Raw genomic sequence first — 21,649 nt, 5'->3', positions numbered from 1 at the left:
CCAAAAACAACGCCGTGCGTGCCCTGTATGGACTCCCAGTGCGTTTGTTGACTGGTTTCGAGTGGAAACGATGTATATAATAGAAGAGTGTATCTGCTCGTGAGGGTTAAACAGTCCATCTGACCATATGTTTGAGACAGTTTGCAGTGTGTGAATAGGGGGGGGGGGGGGGGATACTGTGTTGTTCAAATGTGCAAAGTTTAAAGCTTTGACACCTTCTTCTGTGTGTTTCCCTCACATATTGACTGCATCTATTAACGTTATATGATCACATTGCCATATATTATGCAAAACTGAACAAAAAATTGTGAACTACTTTTAGTTGTTTTACTTAATTTATTTATTATTGTTGTTATTGTTTTGCAGTTCGAGCATGGCAGATAGAAAAGGAAAACCTGTCATTCCGATCAAAACACTCTCAAAGAAAGAACAAGAAGACCTCAAGAAAAAGGTATGGAGGTTTGGGGATGTTGTAATATTTGATATGATTTAGTGCTTTTTGAATTTTGAAAACTGATCACCAATACTAGAATTGTGAATTTGGTCAACAGTGAACCAAGGGATGAATGAGATGCATGTATTGAACATGTTTCTGTGTGACATTCTAGGCGGAAGAAAAAGCAGCAGAAGTTTTTGAAGAATTCTTAGCATCTTTTGAGACCAACGAGAAGAGCGGAGTGAAAACTTTTGTCCGCGGGGGTATTGTGAATGCTACCAAAGGTCAGCATCCAAGACTTCATGAATCTCAATCTTGCATTATGATGATAGTACACAGCCACATCGCAAGTCTCTTCCACTTTCTTTGCATGGTATGTCTGGACAAAAGATGAATTATGAGTTATCTGGTCCAATAATGAATTGGAAATCAATAAAGTTAACTGAAAATAGTTATTTTAGAATATCAAGCTGACTCGGCAGTGAAATAGTTCACCGTCTTAAATTAGTGCCCATATCTTTTGAATGGCTTAATAAAATTCATGCACTCTGCGGTGCCGAAGCCAGCAGTCCATTATCACTGTAATTTTAAAAAGTAAATCTCTTCCGACACTGAACAGTTCTTCAACGTACTCTCGCACATAAAGACATTGCAAACACAGCAGCTGACTGAGCCGCTCAGATCCGTGTTATAGTGCTCGAGATTAGCCTCGGGCTCAAGACCACATTTTTGAAGGTCTCGTCTCGGAGTCGACTGCATTTTTACATCTTCTTGCTTTGTCTGATTAATCTGAACATTACTGGGATTATTCATAGACAACAAAGGAACCTCACACCAAACATTCACCTGTGCCTTTTGATTATGTTATCAAGGCATTTCTCATGGTACACGTATACATACAGTTTATATGGCAATGAAAGAGGTAAACAAAGAGGAATCTTCATTTATTTTTTGTGGGTGTTTTAACGTGAATGTGGATCTTTCAGATCAGTTAGAGTGTCTATGGTTCGCATGTTCCAAATGTTATCTTAAGTTTATCATGCAGTGTGGGACTCACCTGGCCTTGGTCCTGGTCTTGATTTATGTGGTCTTGACCACAACACTGGCTCTAATTTACTATTACTTAAACTATAGTTTGCACACCTAAATAATTGTTGGATAGTCGGTATTCAATGATTGCTTTGCTTACTTTTTGCAGAAGAGGAAGCAGCAGAGGTCAAGAAAAATAAACTGTATAGGCCTGCTAGCAAGTTTGTCCCCGTGTCCCAGCATGGTTCACCAGCATCATCTGCTGAAAGCAAAAAGTCTGTAAGTTGGTACTCCGATGTTTGTTTTTTGGTATAATGTACTGAATTAAGTAAGATAATAAATACTTTATAACCTTTAAATGTTGCTTGGTTACTTCTAATAATGACCACAATGGATTCTTGTTTGATTAATAGACGTTTAAACGAAAAGACGAAAAGAAGAAGAGTAATCTGGAACTCTTCAAAGAAGAACTTAAGCTGTAAGTCTTTTTGCAAATGTGCCTAATATCATGTTTCAGTTCAATAAGTTAATGTCTTTTTGGCATGTATAAGCCTATAATTATGTTTGAACAATGCAGAATACAAGAAGAGCGAGAGGAAAGATATAAAAGAAAGAAAAATGACACTGGTGGTGGTGGTGGAGGAGGATTTGGAGAACTGGACACACCGTTATCAGGACGGTCAGGTAAGAATACCTCAACAAAAATGGTTCTGTTCATCGAAAATGTCTAGCCTTTAAATCATGCCAACCTCCATCCTGCTTTTCCCTCGACAGTATTATATGATGACCTGACAGTGCCAACCACCACTAACCTCTACATTAGCTGCATTAGCCCAAAGGTAAAGGAGCACATTGAGTTTGATCGGCTTTGCTCAGCATAGATGTACATCTCTCACCGTTCGTTTTTTCCCTCCTTTTTCAGATGAACGAGGAGATTCTCTGCAAAGAGTTTGGTAAGTACGGTCCCCTGGCCAGTGTGAAGATCATGTGGCCCCGAACAGACGAGGAGCGCTGCAGGACGTCCAACAGAGCCTTTGTGGCTTTCATGACACGGAAAGATGCAGAGAGAGCCTTGACTTCACTTGATGGTACGGTTGACTCTTAAGAATATCTAACAACTCCAACTGTATGGTTGTGCTCAACAATGACTGTGATAATGTTTTATAGGTAAAGTGATTATGGGGTTTGAAATGAAGCTTGGATGGGGTAAACCAGCTCGGATTCCACCCCAGCCTCTCTACACACCGGTGGGGGTGAGGGCCACACCGCCGCCTCAGTCTGGGCTCCCTTTCAATGCTCAGCCAAGAGATCGCTTCCGCAATGACTTCACCAAGCCGCTTGGCATGTCCAAAGGAGAGCTTGACAAGGTAAAGTTGTCTCTGTTTGCATGACCATTGTTTCTTTGTAATATGTGTTTAGCACTAGAGGCTCAAGTGATGGATGTTAACTGCATTGGGATAGTGGTGCACTAGAAATGGGAATTAGAGTTTGTACAAAATTAAAATTATTAATGAAGATGAGTCTTTAGAGAAGATTTTCCTGCATACTTATATAAGGAGCATGGCTCCATTCTTTCTGCCATCTTTGTTTTAGAAATAGGCACACTCTGAAAATGTGTTATTTGGCCTCAATATTAAATACAAAATACAAACATTTTTGCACTGGGTTCTACAACTGATTCAGAATAATACAATGTAGTCGGTCATCATCAACTATTGTAAAAAGTTGTGTGTTATGTTGCATGTTTGTTCTTTCATCTAATAGATCACCATGTCCATGTAGTGCCATATCACAGGGTGCAGGGTAAAGAAATGCACTAATTCAAAGTAACATAACAGTTTGACGTTGTATTAAAAAATGTAAATATAAACCTTTTAGATAAATTAGCTGAGCTGGTTTAGCATTTTAGAATAGTTTCCTAAAGCTGTGTCACCTTCCCCTCATTTCGTTGACTGAATGCTATCGTCGTTTTCTATGCTGTATGTATCCTGCAGTGTTTCATCTGTACAAGTACTCACTTTTTAATATTCTCAATATTTGACTTCACAAACAGACTCTGTCCGAAGCCGTAGTCAAAGTGGTTATCCCAACCGAAAGGTACACACACTCTTCTTACTACGATTGACCAGCTGTAATAACACCAGTGTCATACGACCCATACAGATTCAGTCAGGAGGTTCCGGTCCTCAGAGCTGTTAATGCATCCGACATTGGACTTGGTAAACGGCCCTGTGGACATTTTGACATCGGCAGCGCAAGACTCAGGGTTCTTATTGTAGATGTCAAATGTCCTGATGGCCTCAGATTTAGATACAATGAATGCAGTTAGTATTTTCTTTTATAGACACTAGTCTTTGCTCCTTTTAGTTTGCTCAAATACCTTAGATAATTAATGTTGTTCCTTACCATCTTATTAATATGTGTTATTGTGAAAAGCAGTAGACTGTGTAAATGACTGTCAGAGCCATTGATTTAAACCAACATTTTTGAGCCTGGGTTTCCCATGGGTAGGCTGAGACACTGCAGACCGATACAGCTAGAAGGCAGATAGATTTCATATTAACCCAAGTCAGACGACGTGGATTCATGCTGGTGCCATAAATCAAACTAAGTACCGCTTCAGGTTAGTGTAGTGAGTAATATGAAGGTCTAACTGCAGTGCTAGCTCTGACATACAACCAGGTAACACTGCATGAACACACTGACGCTCCCGTTCAGAGAGGATTCAGGCCTGTAGCCCCAAGCCACACTAACTTCTCTATATCACCTTGATGCTTTTTTTAATTATTTTTTTTAGACCATTGCAATATTTTTACTATATAAAATCAGGCCTGTAAAATATCATGTGATGTTGTTGGAACCCTTTCTACAATCAAGGTAAAATGGCTAAACTATGGATTGGGGCTTTCACATCTTAAAATCCAAGTCAGTGAATAGATGCTGTGATGTTGTGTGATTTATTTTACCCCTTCCGTGGACACAGTGACTCAGGAACATTAAAGTATGCTGACGCACTGTCTGCACAGAGGACAGTGACTATGCAGTTTTGCAAAATGGTGTGTTCCAGGGGCTGTCGCCTTATTATGGTCAATATTTTTTTCAAATTGCGAGACTGTTGGCGGTCAACTGCATTCAATCTGACAGTCAGCTTGCAGCTTGCATGTGCCACTAGTTCAGCGTGAAGAGGTTTTAGAGATCTCAGCCTGTAAATGACCGACACCGTGCAAACCCTGCTCTGATACTCTTCTTTTCCTCCAGGAACCTATCATTCCTCATTCACAGGATGATAGAGTTTGTGGTGCGTGAAGGCCCCGTGTTTGAAGCCGTAATTATGAACAAGGAGAAAAGCAATCCAGATTACAGGTAAGGATCACTGCACCTGGTCGTGTGTTGGCCTCGGTGACCTCGGAAGGGAGCATATTTGATTCTCTTCTTCTTTATTGTTTCAGGTTCCTTTTTGACAACAAAAGCCAAGATCATGTGTACTATCGCTGGAAACTGTTCTCCATCCTGCAGGTAAGCTTTTACTGCAACGCCTTGTTTCTTCAGACTTTTAGGATTTTACCTGGAAGAAGTAAAAGCTGTTCTCTACTTTCCTTGTTAATCTCACAAGTCATGCTCCAATTCTTTCTATCTTTTTTTTGTTTATATTCACCTGGCCTTCATCCTTACCACAGGGACAGTCCCCGACAGAGTGGAGGACAGCAGACTTTCGTATGTTCCGGGGAGGATCCATGTGGAGACCCCCGATCATAAACAATTACTCTGAGAGAGATGAAGAACGGGCAGATGATGATGACGGTCCCCCTGAGGAAGAGGTGAAGAAAGGGCAGCTTAGAACTGAGTAAGTGTGTCCAGCCGGCATAGTGACATTTATTTATGCATATCACTTTAGTGGAATTAAATGTAAACCTGTGTTATTCTATGCAATTCAGGCACAAACTGAGGCTGGAGACGTTGCTTAAAGAGCTCACTCCAGACAGAGAAGATATCGCCAATGCCATGCTGTTCTGTCTTGAGCGAGCAGATGCAGCAGAGGAAGTAGTGGGACACATCACTGAATCGTTTTCCTTGCTTCAGACGCCCCTTCAGAAGAAGGCCAGTGTTTATATAAACAAAGTTGCACAGAAGTTCTATGTAAACCATAGTTGATTTTACTCACCTTTTTTTGTTGTCCTCTTTCCCACAGATGGCCAGATTGTATCTCGTGTCAGATATCTTACACAATTCATGTGCCAAAGTAGCCGGTGCATCATATTATCGTAAATAGTAAGATACTTTCCCTCGAATCAGCTTTCACACTTTTGTCATCTTTTATTTCTTCTCCATGTGACAGTCTTAGCGTGTTTTTTGGCTCTGTCTTTTCAGTTTTGAAACAAAGCTAGCACAGATATTTGGAGACCTTAATGCGGCGCATAAAAACATACAAGCCAGGCTGCAGGCAGAACAGTTTAAGGTAACCCGTGTTTTATTTGCTTCACACAAGGACATTTACCATAACGAACAACAAAAGGAAAGCATTTGTATTTCCTGTCTTCACAGCAAAAGGTCACGTGTTGTTTTAGAGCGTGGGAAGACTGGGCCATATACCCGGAGCCTTATTTAATCCACCTTCAAAACATCTTTCTGGGCTTTTCCAAAGCAGTGGAGGAGTTGAAAGAGACAGCAGAGGTGATTTGGATCATTATTTCTGCTCATTATCGACATAATGGCAGTTCAACAAATTTGACAGCTGTTCATGTTGAAACATATTTCAACACGAAAGAACATGACGTTCAAACATATTTTCTCACGAACACTACAAACGTCTGTCTCCTTGCAGGAAGTACCCTCCTTTATCGATGGTGCGCCAATGGAAAACACACCTAGAGAAGGGTTACCTTCGCACAGAGCTCCTGTGGATGACCTTGACGGCTGCCCCTTAGGCTGGGACCCTTTGGACGGAGTCCCTGTTGATGACATAGACGGTGTTCCCTTAGGGGTGACCATTGATGACATTGATGGAATGCCCTGTGAGTCTACATGCATATCAAAAGCACATCTTTCAACCAGAAGTCCACCGTTTCCTGTCCTTGTTGTCAATTATCTGCCCAACTCAAGTGTCATGAATCGATACACAATCAATCCACCCTCTCATGGGTTGTTGTCGGTAGCTGAGTGCGCACTCAGACCTTCATGAGAACTTTAGATTAGACATTCCTTTATTAGTCCCGTAGTGGGGACATTTCAAGATTGCAGCAGCAGACAGGGTAAAAGTGCACACAAGAGACATAATAAAGTAATATACATAATATATTAGAACAGGGCATGCAAGGACAGAACATAATTTAAAAAAGCATCTACCATACTTGTACTCACTGTCTCTTTTTTTTTTTTTTCTCAGTGGAAGAGAGCAATGTTCCTCTCTCCAGAGTGCCTTTGTCTAAGTGGGAGAAGACGGCTGATACTGGGGCATTTTCTCAAGGTAACACAGGTAAAGATGCACTCATAGATCATATCCATCTTCTCCCTCCTGCTCATCTTTCTCCTTTCTCTCTCAGCCAAGACTGAGTCAAAATGGGACATGGTGGTGGAGCCAAACAACAAAGATGAAGTGAATGTAAGGTAAGGCCTCTGTGGTTGGTATCAATGCATCATGCGTCTACATTTGCAAGAAGCACACACCCTGTATGTAAACTGTCAAATGGTATGGAAATGTATTGTTCTTCTCTCTCCCGGTGACAGCGTCAACTCGCAGGATGGAGAAGAAGACTCACAGAGTGACAGTAGTGATGACTCCGGCAGATTGTCCAAGTATGAGAGTGCAGACTTCCAGAGCTCCCTCAAAAGTTTTCAGATGTCTGAGAGCAAGAGGAAACGGTTGAGAGAACTGGAGGCAAGTCCATATTTAATAGTGTTTTGTTTTATATAAATCTGTAGTATTTGCTGCAATTCAACCCATCCACTTTGGTAAATCACTTAAATAACCCGTTTTAAATCTGAAATATACAGAATCTAATTTAGGAAGGATGATGCTATTGAAATGTAGTTTTCTTGTGAGTTTTATTCAGCATCACTTGTTGAATAAAACAGCTGGAACAAAGCTCTACGAGCTTATTCTGATTCCCTTACACCAATTTACATTTCACTCCATAGTGAGCTGCCTCCCAACGGTAGTGGTTTGAAAATGTCAAATGATAGTTAGATAAATATGCAGAACTGATTTGATGTGTCTTGACACAGGTAAAGGTCATGAAGACCCAAGACGAGCTGGAATCCGGCAAGAGGTCGAGGAAGTCTGGAATGAGCATACAACAACAAGTAGAGCACTACAGGAACAAACTTCTACAGAAGGTGGGCGACTGGATACTTGTTCGATTTTACCCTCAGAAAATTGGAAGTGTCCTGAATTAAGGCAGTTCATTATGCACTGTTATTATATACACCTTTTTATTCGGCTGTCGAGGGTCTCTAAAGCAAAAATGCAACCATCGCTGATATGTAATAGAAATATGTCTTTAATCAAGAACAGTGTGGGGCAAAATGTACAGGATATTAAAATTAGACCATGAAATTAGTCAATTGGCACAGTAAAAAGCAGTATTACTGATGCAAAGCACTCAAAAATCAGACACAGGCCATGTGGAACTGCAGAGCCACAGGGCTCGCAGTTTCAGATGTGCAGAGTTCGTACAATTTGCGCGACCTACAGGGAAGGAAAGTCTAGCTAAAGTTGCTGTTTGAGGTAAACATGCAATTTATGGTTTGTTTACTCCAGCACAGTCTCTGTTGAATAATTAAGAACAGTTACTCTGCCCCAAATATTTTGGTAACATTTTGCTGCCAATATTTTTGGCCACACAGGAAACCGCTTCTATAAAATATAAAATAAACTTTCTCTGCCTGTAGATGTCAATGTTTATGTACTGGATTGGTACACATCTGCAGGTCTGTAATAATTATGTTAATAGGTGGAATAGTTAAGCACAGGTATGACTTTGACAAAGCAGCTGCCCATTGTGGTGAACCGGTAAGCTATTATGCACAAATGAGTGGGTTTGTGAGGTACAAGCAGGTTCCATGTCGTGTTTTGCGTTTCAACAGGTAAAGACACAGAAGCCTATATCGGACTTCATTGGGATTTATAACTTGTATTTACCTTGTCTACTATAGGAGTTTGAAAAAGATGAAGAAAAGAATGAGAAAAAGTCTAAAGACAAGTCAAAAGATGACCGAAGGGAAAAAGACAGGAGCAAAAGAAGTGAAGACGGGGTCAAACGACGAGGATGGAGTCGAGATCCCGATGACAAGACCCGGAAGTCGAGGAGCATCTCCCCGTCAAAGCAAGTGCAATAAGATGTTTTTGTAGATTTCTATTGTATTGATCTGGATTCCTTTTCTTAAAGTCAATTTCTTATGTTCAACCCTCTTCTTTATTTATTTTTGAACAGGACAAGGTCTCCCAAATGGTCCAAGCGTTCCCGATCACCATCTCCAGACCGGCGGACAAGGAAGTCCAGGTCACGGTCGCCGCATCGTTCCCACAAGAAGGCGAAGAAGAGCAAACATTGACTCAACTTTGACCCTTCTCCTCCACTAGCCAGCTGGTGTCCGTAGGTTACTCACTGCTCTTAAAACTGACAGACTCACTCGTCTGTTCTCTTGGTCCCAACTCACTATCCATTTAGCATCCAGATTCAGCACTCTTTTTGTATGATGAAGTTTGAACACTGTAACTAATTATATATATTTTTGTTTTTATGTTTGTTTTTAAAATGATAACCAGAAATGTTGCTGCAAAGATCTGAAACTAAATAAATCACTGTTGGTGATGAATGCGTGTGTGTGTGGAGAACATGTTTGGTAGGGCCAGGTATCAAAACATTTTCACTCTACTAAATAGTTTGAAGTTTAAAAAAAAGGTTGTCAACAAACATTCTTCTAGTTTGTTTGGACTTTTATTGAGGAAATGAATGGAGCATTTGGTTCCGTTTACAAAAGCGGCAAATATGCAATATTACACACTGAATTTACAGTACTATTTTTAGAATGAAATGTGCTTTCATTTGACAACTATTTATCAAAAGTACTTAAGAGCCAGTATTGTTTCTGAAAAATTGCGAGATACCCAGCCCTAATCATTAGTAACCATATTCAGATGTCCTGTACCGTAGATTTGCAGTCATCTGCTAAAATGTTAGATATATTTTAGAGGAAGGCTTGAGGAGTTGAATTTAGAAAAGCAATCTAGATTTCATAGGCACAAATTTCAAACCATCTTGCTTTCAAGAAAATGGTTCCATATCTTTACATAAGACACATTCATCTTTGAGACTGACATTAGGACAGTGTCTTGTACTTAACTTATTTGAAATGTGAAAGCAAAAAGAAATTAGTAAGCTGCCCATTCTACTACAAATAGCCTTGTAGCTACACTCAATCTTGACCACACAGCTGTAAATTAACACATACCTGAACAGACCACACACACACACACACACACACACTTGGCATTTCTGGCTCTTTCTTAATGCCAAACCATTCACAGTTGCTTGGTATTAAAGATAAAAAAAATTGAAATGTCAGGGAATCACACCTTGTCTGTATTATACAGTCAATTTCTTCCACCCATTCCCTCATCTTCCATTTTAGGGTCCCTGTTCTTCCAAGGAAGCTACAGAAGGCTCTTTGTCTCAGAGCAGTAACCATTAGGTAGTTGGGTGACGGGCTGTCCTTCATCTTCAGAACTGAGTGTGGGGAGTGCTCAGTACTTTTTTACATTGATGAAAACCTTGATGGCTCCAGTAAAGTCAGCGGAGAGTAGAACCTCTGTGTGATCCGTCTTCAGGGCTCCTGCAAATGACAATGCTATTTTATAGCACTGAAACGGCAGCCTTGCTGTCATGAAAAATGCCCATGTATTACTTAAAATGTACCTGAGGGTATTGTTTCAGAGTCTGTGGAGTCCAGGCTCTTGCACTCTGCTTCTGGTTTGTCTGCTCCAGCTTCTTGTGGAACAATAAGGCCTGGGTGCGGTGCAAAAATTGCTGAGGTGACGACTGCATTGTGTGCTGAAAGATAAGTATACGTTTTAATATCGGCTAAATCAATGGGAACAAATAAATCAGACAAGTGGTTGCATTACAATAATGTTTGTCATTCACGACAGAGCACAATTACCTTTAATTCCTTCCCAGAAGTCATTGCGGTCCCGTCGTACGGAAGTGAATTTGCTCAGGTCGTGGTACGTGCTCCAGATGTACACATACTTATCCTCTGAGCCGCTGACTATGAAGGAGTAGTCATGGCTGTAGGAAGATAATCCCAGGGTAAATTGAGGTGCAGTGCAACATAGAAACAAGACTTTTGTGACTCAATTGTTACCGCTACCCGTCAAAGCTACATAAAAGAGAGCCGTCCTCACCTGAAGCTCGCCTTGATCTGACTGCTGCTGTTGACGTAACCTTTGTATTTCATGGATAAAGACAAGTCCCTCAGGTCATAAAGGCGAATGCGGGAATCATTTGAGGTCACCAAAATCTATCAAGGTGATGGGGAGGACATTAGTCATTTACAAGTCTGACAGACATGCCTCATTACAGTGACGGCGAACACACTGCAGATGCATTGGTAGTGTAGATCAGACGCTACCTTGTTCTCTCCGGGTAGAGGTTCAATGCCGGTGATTTTTCGTCCAACTTTGTTCCTGCCTCTGGTGGACCTCACATGAATTTGAGTGTGGTATTTCAGACGCTAAGCAAACAGAAATATACATTTAATCTTAGAACAAATGCTGTCATGACAAACAAATAATAATATTGAAACCATGTCTTGGCAGAAAAAGGTACCTCTGTGTCATAGAAGATGCATCGCCCATCGTAGGTGCCAATGACGGCATACTTCCCATTTTGGCAGAAGTTAGCTGCTGTGATGAGGCGCGTCTGGCCGTCCACCTCATTCCACAACGCCACCTTTTTGTCAGGAATGTTCCAGAGCCGTAGCTTTCCATCCAGAGAGCCACTTAAAAAGTATCGGTCATCCTGGGAAACAAGAGGCACATCTTACTATGAATACAATCTGGGGGACGAAATAATTAGCCATGTTATTTGTGGTGAAAGAAGTTACGCAGGGTCACTCAACTTACTCTGGGATGGAAAGCAATGGCTGTGACAAAATCAATGTGCTGAAAGCAGCAGAGACACTCCCTCCTGGATATGTGCCACAATCTGACCGTTTTATCCATGGAAGAAGAGAGAAGGAAGAAGTTCTGGATTGACAAATGAAGAGAAAAAAAAGTAAGAGGAGAGATAAAATACAAAAAAACAGTACTGAGAGTGTTTAAAGTGTGTGAAAAGAGATTAAAGGATAAAAGAGTTGGCAGTAAGACATCACCTTTGACCAGGACAAGTCCAATAGATCAGCCGTATGACCCTTATACTTGCAGAAGGGGACTTGACGGAAAGGGACATTCCTATCTTCTGTGTCTTGGTCCTCTGGAGCACAACTTGCCTATGGCGAGAGTACAATCTGTTAGGAGGCTCAAGACCAGTGTTCCCTCTAAGCTGCGCGCGGCCGCGCAGGGCAGTCGAAGTGGCCGCGCAATAGATTTTTCAGACCGCGCACACGATTTTTTTTCAGGGGTTAAAAATAATTTTTGCGCCAGTGTTTCTGAGATAGGCGTGAGCCATCTCCTCAATAATAAGATCTTTGATGTGCCGTGTCGAGTCTTCTTGGCCAATCAGTGTACCGTTTCTCGACATGTGCTCTCTCTGCCTCCGTTAGCACCCCCCACCCCCGCTGTCCTCCTCCAGGCGCCAGGAGTGAAGCTCGCCCAGAGCGCCACATGAGCTCGGGCCGGCGCTGTTTAGGCTCCTCTTGGCGGGCCCTGCTCCAGCAGCTATAGGCTACCATGGCGAAAAGAAAGGCAGAGCAGGCGCCCCATAAAAAGGTCTGCCTAACGTTCAAACATGAGTGGCTAGATGAAATAGTCCAAACTGACACAGGTAGGATGAAACTTTCAGACATATTTAAATATGAAGAATATTAAGTTATTAAATTGTTTATATAGGCTACCTTCAGGAAAAATGACACCATGTCAATTTAATAGGCCTATAATTATTGTTAAGCACTGCATTAGCATTTTTCTTTCAATGAAGTTCCACTTAAATGTTGTACCTGCTGAGAAATGACTAAACACCTTTGATACTTTTTTTTTCCAGTCATAACCTCCCCTTATTGAAGTTCAACTAAACTGACTGGTAAAATACCATCATTAAAATGTTCCCAAAGTCCAGCCATTATAAAGGATATTGAATAAATATCAACATTGTACACATATTGATGCATTTGCTGTCATCTCTTTGAATCCCCTATGGCTAACGCAGGCTTTTGGTCATTTTCGGCAGGTCGCGTGGTTGCGAATTGCTCACAGTGCTGAAATGTGCGCTCAGAAAAAAAAAAGAATTTGCTCAGTGCTCAAAAAAATTAGAGGGAACATTGCTCAAGACTGCTGTAAAATATACAGCATTGCAATATTCAAACTATTATTAACATAGCTTCAAAATAGGCCCCACAACCCACGAATCAAAAAGGTTCATGTCACTCACCCCGTGGTCGTCAGATTTAGTGGAGCATAAACTTTCCTGAGAAGGAGACGGTGAAACCCGACCTGGACAAGCCAAAACAAAATCGGAATCGTACTGCCACTAAAGAGCATCTAAATTGAAATAATCAATCATCATTCAACAACAAGAAAAACATCTGAGATGCTGATGAGGTTACCTTCAGTGTTGTACTTTAATCGCATGTTATTGAAGTAGTCAAAGGCAGTCTTCAAGACCCAGATGCGAACCACATTATCTTGGCCAGCGGTCGCCAGCAGCCTCCCGCAGTGGGAGAACTTCATCGTCCAAACGGCCCCCTGAGGAAAAGACAAAGACGCCGTGAAACCGAGCATTCATTGGTACATATATTTTCTAAAACTAAAAACATTAAATGCATTTTTAAACTGAGATCTGACTTACCACATGCTCTCCACTCAGGTCTTGCACAACTTTAATCTGATCAAAGTCAAATGGACCCTTGAAGCTGTGAGCTGCCTTGAACTTGGCAGACCTGGTGTAAGGCATGCCCTCATCGTCACTTGACGACGGATCATCCGGATCTGTATGGAACACTAAGCCCACAAAACAAAAAGCATAACTCAGGTTAAATAACTCAAACCCTTTCAAATGAACGTACACTTTGATAGCAGCATTCAGTCTGAGAAATGTAACAAATTTTCTGTAAACACAGTTTCTATTACTATATAGAGCGTGTTCCAGATCTAATAGCCACACTGTCATCAGGGAAACATTCCTCGGGGAACTAGGCCAAATCTTGTTCACTCGTTGGAAAACAGTTTGCCACACGGTGACTACATGTAGACACAAAGGTCACGACGCAAAGGAAAATAAGTCCTTCATTATAAGTGGAACAACTTGTTTGTTGATGTTATGGAATTGTGGGTTTGATGATTCAGCAGTGCATTTATTTGACTGCCGACATTAATGGTTATGACAGTAAGAAGTGAATAAGGACATATTGTGTAGTAGTCATCCAAAAAACACAATGTACTGTAAAATGTTATTTAAAGCAGCATATTAACAATTTAGGCAATTTTCCAAATATGCATGTTTTTATTTGAAGTGTTATCCTGAAATCTAACCAACTGTGCAAATGCTTAAAATACTTGCGTTCGTTTACCTTCATCACGCACACTCTTCACTTTGTTGACGGCCTTCTCTCCATATTCCCCAGCGAGATGCTTGGCCTTCTTAACGGACTTGCCCAGAAACTTTTTAAACTGTGTTCTGGTTAGAAATAAGGGACAGCAAAATATGATATTATATATTCGATCATGTGATGAGAAGGGGAAGAAAACAAATCCCAGCAATCTGGAATTTCCTTACGTTTTCTGTTTTAGTTTTCCTCCATCTGTGTCCGCCAGTGGAGCCTGAGCCTTGTCATCGTCATCTGACTGTGCTGCATCATTCCTGAGAGGGAAAAATATAACGGATCTACTTCCTTTAGAATATGTACCATTTGTTGTGAAATGAGGCTTTAAAAGCTATTCGTCAGGAAAATGTTACATGCAATGTACCTTTGTTAAAAGAAAAGAAGAAAAAAAACACTCCCAACACTGGCGATGCTTTTGACAGCAAGCCGTTGCTAGAAAAACATGTATTTACTGGAAGCGTGTTTGATAAAAAAAAAAAAAAAAAAGTGTCTGAATTCAGTGTATTCCTTCACTTTTTGTTTGTACCTATGTTGCAATACTGAACAAAGCACCACTTCTTCATTAAAACACATTGGGTTTCTCAAAAATAGTTTATGTATAGAACAGTATCTAGAAAGACATTATACTGGCTACCTGCGCCAGTTGAATTTACCAATACAGCTGCTAATACAGCCGAATAATTTTCTACTTACGTGATGTACTCCTTGGTCCTCCTCATGATGTGCAGAGTGAGCGGGTTAATCCCTGCAGGAAGTTTCTCTTCTGCTTGGATTAAAGGGATCTCTTCCCCAGTGTCCAAATTCTTGATCATCACACTGGCCAGAATTTCCTGTTTTAAGATAACACACAAGTTCACATTTTGTGTATAAAAAAGGTCGGTGGAAGGAATGTGCAAGAGGTTGGGTTATGGCTTGGATTCAAGCTAAATAAAGGCAATACAAACAAACACAGAGGGACTCTTACTTCATCTGTCAGTTCTCTACCAGAGTTGGAACGTGGACGTTGAGGGCCTGGAGTTTGTCCTCCACCCTCAGATGAGGCCTGTTCATCCTCATTTTCCTACAAAAAGCAAAACAATCATTGGTGCAATAAATAAGCAAACTCCTTCCCCATATACTGTTCTATTTTTGAGCATCAAGAGTACAAGTACACTGCCTCACTGACCTGCGCTGTCACTACTTTGTCCCCACTGGTAGCACTGGCCAGATCCAAGGAATGCTGCAGCTCTTTGGTTAGACTCCTCACTGTGCTGCTTGGAGACACCAGGCCTGAGTGCTCCAGAGCATCGTCGCTGACTGCAGACACTGCAGACAATCATACGACAGATCACAACATCTCATTTTATTATTGCTTGATGTACATGAATGCAGCGGTTTGACACTGTAGTTTTGCTAGAACAGCTATATAATACGCGAGATAACAGCAAAACCCTCAAATACTTGACTTTCTATTATGAGATCAGTGTTGCTTTTCAACCTTATCCACACGCTCTATTGCTCTAAAAGGCTGTACTTTATATATACTTTTAGGAAAGTATCTCATCTAGCAATGGGTTGAATTACAATCATCAATTTCAACGGTTTTCTCTACCTTCCAGTCCAATTGGCCTCAGACACTCCTGAGACTTCTTGGAAGGCAGACTCTGCCAAGACGGTGGAGGCGGTCTTGGTGGAGGACCTCCGCTGGGAGGGGGTGGGCGTGAGGGAGGAGGCTTCTTGGTGCTTGCTACAATGTCCGGTTCCACTGTTAATTGTCGTGGGGGTTTCATAGGCCCAGAGGAGTCTGAGTCTGCCGCTCTGTCTGTGAACAGGACCTGGTCTAAGATATCTGCAGGTCTCTGCTCCTGCTCCCTTACTGCAGCTACAACAGCCCCATTCAGCCGACTGAGTCCTACAGTGTTGGTGATGTCCGGGGGCTGAACACCTTCTTGTGACGATGGCCCTGGGAGATCTGCGGGTTCAAGGCCAGGTAAAGAGCATGCTTCGTTGTTTGTTGCTCCACCTTCCTGTTGTTCCTGTGGCCTCTCGACAAGTTGAGGTTCGACAGCTGGCACCGCAACCGCCACTTCCTGAGCTTGGTTCTCTTCCTTTGGCTCCGGTTCGGCTCCTGCATCCAGTTGTAGCTGATCTAACAGTTGAGCCACCTCACCGACATCACCTACACTTCCCTTTTGACTCTCCTCAATGATGCTGTCGATGATCTGTGAGGAAGAGAAAATAACAGTTCATTTAACAACCCGGCAATTATGATGCAAGTTCCCATATCCAGCTCAACTACAACAGAAATATGTTGTTGGCTGTACATGTACCTTTTCTTTATTTCTTCAGTTAGTAGTGAACACAAAACAAAAACCTGAAGCGAGAGTTATATCCAAATAAAAACCTGGAAGGTACAGCAAATAACGCACAGCAGGATATGCCATTGATAAAGCATACCATCAAAGATATCTGTGAGAACCACAAACACTTTTTAAAAACACTTTTCAAATATTAAATAAAAAATGTTTGCTGAAACTCCATTATTGACAAAAGCTCATGTCATTTTTCGTACAGGACACTGCAACAAAGAGAAACACCTACCAGTAGGGAATCATCTTGCTGAGTCTCAGATGCAGCCACATCTTGTGCAGCGTTAACTGATCTCTGTGAAAACTGTCCAGGAAACAGAAAAATGTCCATCAATAGATACACATTAGAAATAACAAAAGCCAAATGCCAGCTTTGTTCCATATGGACGTCCATAAAAAAAATAATATTTGTATCAGTACTTAGCGAAATAAATAGATGTTTAATGCGCACATTTCTCTAAATTAATAACATTCTCATAACCAGCTAACTTTGTATTTTTTACTTGGCCACATGACATCTATTGCTTCTGTCCATCCGGGGGGAGGGAAACCTGTTGCGGGGAGAGGGAACCCTGTTGCTCTCCCTCAGGTTTCTTCCCCTTTTTTTCTCTGTGAAAGGGTTTTTACTATCTTTATTGGGGGAGTTTTTTCCTGATCCAATGTGAGGTCCCGGGACAGGGATGTCATGTGTACAGATTGTAAAGCCCTCCGAGGCAAACTTGTATTTGTGATGTTGGGCTATATAAAATAAACTGAATTGAATTTATTTTTGATGCAACTGCTTGGTATGAGGGTAAACTCTGTGACTGACTCTAAAATAAATCAAGGGGTCTGCACACTGATTGTGTCTATGCATGAAACACTACTCCATAGTGCAATTTCCTTTTGCTGCAAAATCAATGTTTCCAGTCACATTTGCTTATTTAAGGCACATGGCTAATGCTGGTCTGTGGGCAAGGTTCACTCCAGGGTCCATTCCAACATCAGTTCAGTATTGTGATGCAGATAAAGTACTTGTTATTTGTATTGTCTCATGAGAAAGCGTAATTTGAATTTCAGTTCTAACTGTCTGTTTGGGAAAGGCCGGATGATTAATTTACATTTAATTTACATTTTCCTCGCTGTCAGGCGGGAGACGCCAGCTAACCAATGCAAGTGGCAGATGTCATGGCTAAGGGTTGAGTATTAGCAGTCACTGACTCATCGCTAAACAGGCTGTGTTAATGTTTTCACAAAGGGTCCCAATATCTTACCCTGAAGCAACTTAAGACAACTACTAGAAACATTGCAGACACCTCTAGGTAGTTAAACACCTCATGCTAGAACAGTGTAATGTTTTAGGTCCAATACCCACCTGAATATGTTAAAATACCCAGATTCATTGAGGACCCTTTCTGATTAACTCTCTATTTTAACTAGCAAAGTCAGCAAACAGGTAATTTTGCTTTGGCACTACCGCTAACAATCAGAAGTAATCTATCTTTTAAAAACAACCAGTAACAAACTACCTCAACAGATTCAAAAAAGGATTCTAAAGGAATATCATTGAATTGAACTCCATGCATTAACTACCTCCACTTTCAAGCCTTGGTAACATTCAAACAAAGTCAGAATAATCATTTCAATGACGACCCAGCAGATACGGCCTTGATTCAACAGTGGCTGGGCTTAGATAAACATACCTGAGGCGCAGGAATGGTGAACTTTGTAGGTGACCTAAAAAACACAAAAGGGATACGGTTAAAAAAGGCAATGAAAGTCAATGTCTAAAACACAACATGATAAAACAAATCTAATATGAAACCAAACATGTCATTATTTTATCTTTCACTTTGAGCAGTTAGCCTTAGTCGTGTGAATTACAAATATGTAATCCCCAAAAAGAAATACAGACCTCTTCAAATCATTAAATACACTTTCTGGACATGTTTGCTATCAAATGTTGTCTGAATAGTCTGAAAGCAAGAAACAGGCAAGATTGATCTGTGATTGATTCAGTGGTGTGCTGAATGGTGTTTATTCAAAACACGATCAATAATGAAGAAAGCAACAACAACAAAAAGCCTAAATAGCCACACGTTTGGTTTCTAAACTTGATCAGTACTAAAAGAGAGAAGCAAGATACCAACAAAATGTCAAGCTCAAAATTACTAGCATGGTTAATAACATGCATGTGGTCTTGAATGAATAATGCACAGAATGGATATCCACATGGTGGCTTCAACAATTGGTATTTACTCTGACTAAACAGACACTTTCTATAATCTCTAATAGAGATAAAGTCCAAGGAGCAAAGTAACAGTTTGATCTTGGGGTAATTTATATCAATCTTCATACATTGGTCCGATTTTTCTAACAATATTTGGAAAACATGGCAATGTTTCCTGGTTAATTTGGACTTCAGTAGCTGAGCTCACCAGCCAAAAATGTCAACTAGATCGATCTTTCTCATTGTTACACTAAACAAGGTTTTTGAATGGATATTTTCGATTTGATCTCTGGAATAACGTCACGTGACTTGAGTATTGCGGTTGACTCTCTGCACTAACACTATACAACATCACAATAGTTATAATGCAATACTGACTAGATAGTAATGTGCAGCACACTCCAGAATCTGAAGTAGTTCAGTTCACGTACTACAGAAATGAGCATTTTGCCAATTTAACGTTAAGTTAGTTAGCTGTCATCGCTAAAGTTGGATAGGTACTGATGGCATTAGATGAAACAATCAGGAAAAAACGTGTGCAGTGGTCCTTTTTATCTGAAGTAATAGTATAAAAATGTGTTTCCTTACACTTTGGGAGAAGGAGTCAAGTTAACGTCCTCGGGAGCATCATAGAATTCATCGGTGTCACTTGTGTCTGACGCCATGCTAACATGAATTTAGCTCACGAGCTAGTCGATTTCAGTCGCCAGGCAGCTGTCTAAAAGCCTAACCTGCGAGATGTAAGTGTCACACACGCATGCACTTGTTTCTCTATACACTGCCGTGTTCTATATCTAGGTTATAAATGAAATGGCTTGGTCCAGCCTTCGTCCACCGCTGTCCTGTCCGACGTCACTCCATAACGTTAACTGTTACAGATGAGCCAAATGCTAGGCTAACAACTGTAATCTGGCCGTTCCGACTCACCGACGCCTACCGCTAACTAGCTTTCTGCCCTCTTGTGAATCTGTTGTTCACAGCACAGTATCCTCCAGGAAATCAGACATCGAAGAGTGTGTTTTTACAACAAGCATACTCTCGGTCAGCTGTCAAGCTAACGGGGCCAGTGAGTCGCGTCATAAACAAACCAGTAACACAGAAAATACATCTAACGAACGAGGTGAGTCAAAGGGCGGGGCCCAGGCGCTCTCTTCTTCTACGGTAGTATTATGGCATTTGGGGTTGACTTTGACCGTAATACTGCCCTCTACTGGATTCATTAAAGAACAGCACGTGACAACAAGGGGAAAAACCAGGGATGGGCTGTCATTTGTATTTTGCAAGCCGAGATCATCCCTGATACTGGGGTTTGAGACAAATAACAATATAGAGATTTGACAAATCTATTTTACAACATTGTCTTAAATTTGGTTATTGTCTTGCATGCGGCCAAGATATGCAGGCTGCACATCACAGATATGTCTGTGATGTGCTAAACCTGTCTGATAATATCCTTGATCTGTTCATTATTATGCATTCATGATCATACCTCCACTTGTATCTCCTACTCTATACCTTTGAATCTTGCTGTATTCTTGGGGCCCTTCCCTGTGTTGAGTAGGACCTTGCACTGGGCATGTATCAGTTTCTATTTCCCAGTTCAAACATGACCTCCTTCCCTGCCAGGCCTCAAGTATTCATGTACATGAACGCATCTCATATCTCTCACATTTCGCCTATCCTCTCTAAACACCCTTGCATACTTAACATTATTCTGCTTCTTATATACACTTGTAACCCGGGGTCACTCACAGTGATAATTAAAAAAAAAAAGTGTTTATGCAGAAATAACTGATTCTGGAATGTGTCTGGGAATCTTTTATTATACACTGTAATTATACAAGAACATGTAATTACATGGTACTGTATACCAGTTGGATGGTTCATTAACAGTCTGCGCTGGCTCATGAGGTGAGAATTGGCTGGTAAAACATCTGCATAAAGTAGCAGCTGCAGGTCCCATCATTTACACATCACACAGACGGGCACTTGAAACTGTTGAGCCATCAACAGTTAATCAAAATTAGCATTGAATTTGAAGTCTGGGCTCTTTGTTCCAGATCAATGCATCAGTTGATTAATAATGAGTTTGTAATTTCATTGATGATTGGAGAGGACAACAAGGTGGCAGTAGTAGATGAGTGATTATTGAAATAGCCTCAGTGCATTTTAATGAATGCATATGGTAATTTGTAATATTTTAATATTGTAGACCATATTTGCGTTCATATTATCAAGCATGCATAGAATATGAATTGCAAAAATAATTACTGTTGTGCTTTAAGATTCTTAATTATCCTCAAACATGTTCACAATAGTATTTCAAATATAGAGTTCACTGAATATAGAGTTGATACATCGTTTTTATCAATTAATAGTAAAACAATGCTGTGATTCGATGAGTGTCAATAGTTTCAGCATCTTGACACTTCTGTAGCAACATTCAAAGGGAAAATCAGGTATTATTTAATTAGTTAATACATAATAAATAAATGTGGTATGATTGACTGTCTCCTTTGTTGTGGAAGCTTCTGAGTGTGGAGATAAGGTGTGTGTGTGTGTGTGTGTGTGTGTGTGTGTGTGTGTGTGTCTTTGGCAATACTTGAATTTGAGAGCAAGAGATAAAGACCTAAGTGTCAACACTTGTTGTGATAATAGCAAGAGAGTTAGTAATGGATGTTGACTGTAATATTGCAACAACCACACAACCACTGCATCTGTGCAGTTAATTTGAAAACAGATGCAGTAAGTTTAGCATGTCGTCCCTAATCTGTAATTTGTTTTTACCTCTAATATTAAACCAAAGTCGCTTTATTTTTTATTTATTTTAATGATCACAAGCTCTTCATTAAATCCCCGCTTTGCTTCAAA

At 40.7% G+C, this 21,649-nt stretch overlaps 2 protein-coding genes across 2 annotated transcripts; one reads left to right on the top strand and one right to left on the bottom strand.

The window, feature by feature from the left end:
• Positions 1 to 373: 373 nt before the first annotated feature.
• Positions 374 to 9,240, top strand: LOC306754124 (U2 snRNP-associated SURP motif-containing protein; the record flags this gene model as incomplete). The annotated part of the gene is made up of 23 exons (XM_079238036.1): positions 374 to 451; positions 609 to 720; positions 1,635 to 1,744; positions 1,879 to 1,943; positions 2,043 to 2,149; positions 2,240 to 2,304; positions 2,388 to 2,553; positions 2,633 to 2,832; positions 3,519 to 3,562; positions 4,724 to 4,828; positions 4,915 to 4,981; positions 5,143 to 5,309; positions 5,401 to 5,563; positions 5,655 to 5,734; positions 5,834 to 5,921; positions 6,008 to 6,136; positions 6,288 to 6,477; positions 6,849 to 6,929; positions 7,006 to 7,069; positions 7,190 to 7,340; positions 7,688 to 7,798; positions 8,618 to 8,787; positions 8,896 to 9,240. 23 exons carry the CDS (start codon positions 374 to 376, stop codon positions 9,014 to 9,016), a joined length of 2,634 nt encoding a protein of 877 aa, XP_079094162.1. The 3' UTR covers positions 9,017 to 9,240.
• Positions 9,241 to 9,400: 160 nt separating this feature from the next.
• Positions 9,401 to 19,443, bottom strand: wdr44 (WD repeat domain 44; the record flags this gene model as incomplete). Its single annotated transcript, XM_079238043.1, has 20 exons — positions 9,401 to 10,297; positions 10,381 to 10,515; positions 10,625 to 10,752; positions 10,869 to 10,984; positions 11,096 to 11,197; positions 11,293 to 11,484; positions 11,589 to 11,711; positions 11,837 to 11,953; positions 13,051 to 13,112; positions 13,226 to 13,364; positions 13,468 to 13,619; positions 14,189 to 14,295; positions 14,395 to 14,478; positions 14,915 to 15,051; positions 15,186 to 15,281; positions 15,387 to 15,526; positions 15,813 to 16,422; positions 16,802 to 16,873; positions 18,252 to 18,285; positions 19,367 to 19,443. The coding sequence occupies 20 exons, from the start codon at positions 19,441 to 19,443 to the stop codon at positions 10,209 to 10,211; spliced, it is 2,712 nt and encodes a 903-aa protein (XP_079094169.1). The 3' UTR covers positions 9,401 to 10,208.
• Positions 19,444 to 21,649: the final 2,206 nt, after the last annotated feature.

Source organism: Taurulus bubalis (genome assembly GCF_910589615.1).
Source record: "Taurulus bubalis genome assembly, chromosome: 2".
Lineage (NCBI taxonomy): Eukaryota > Metazoa > Chordata > Actinopteri > Perciformes > Cottidae > Taurulus > Taurulus bubalis.
Note: the sequence above shows the minus strand (reverse complement) of the source record. Positions and strands in the feature narration are given on the sequence as shown.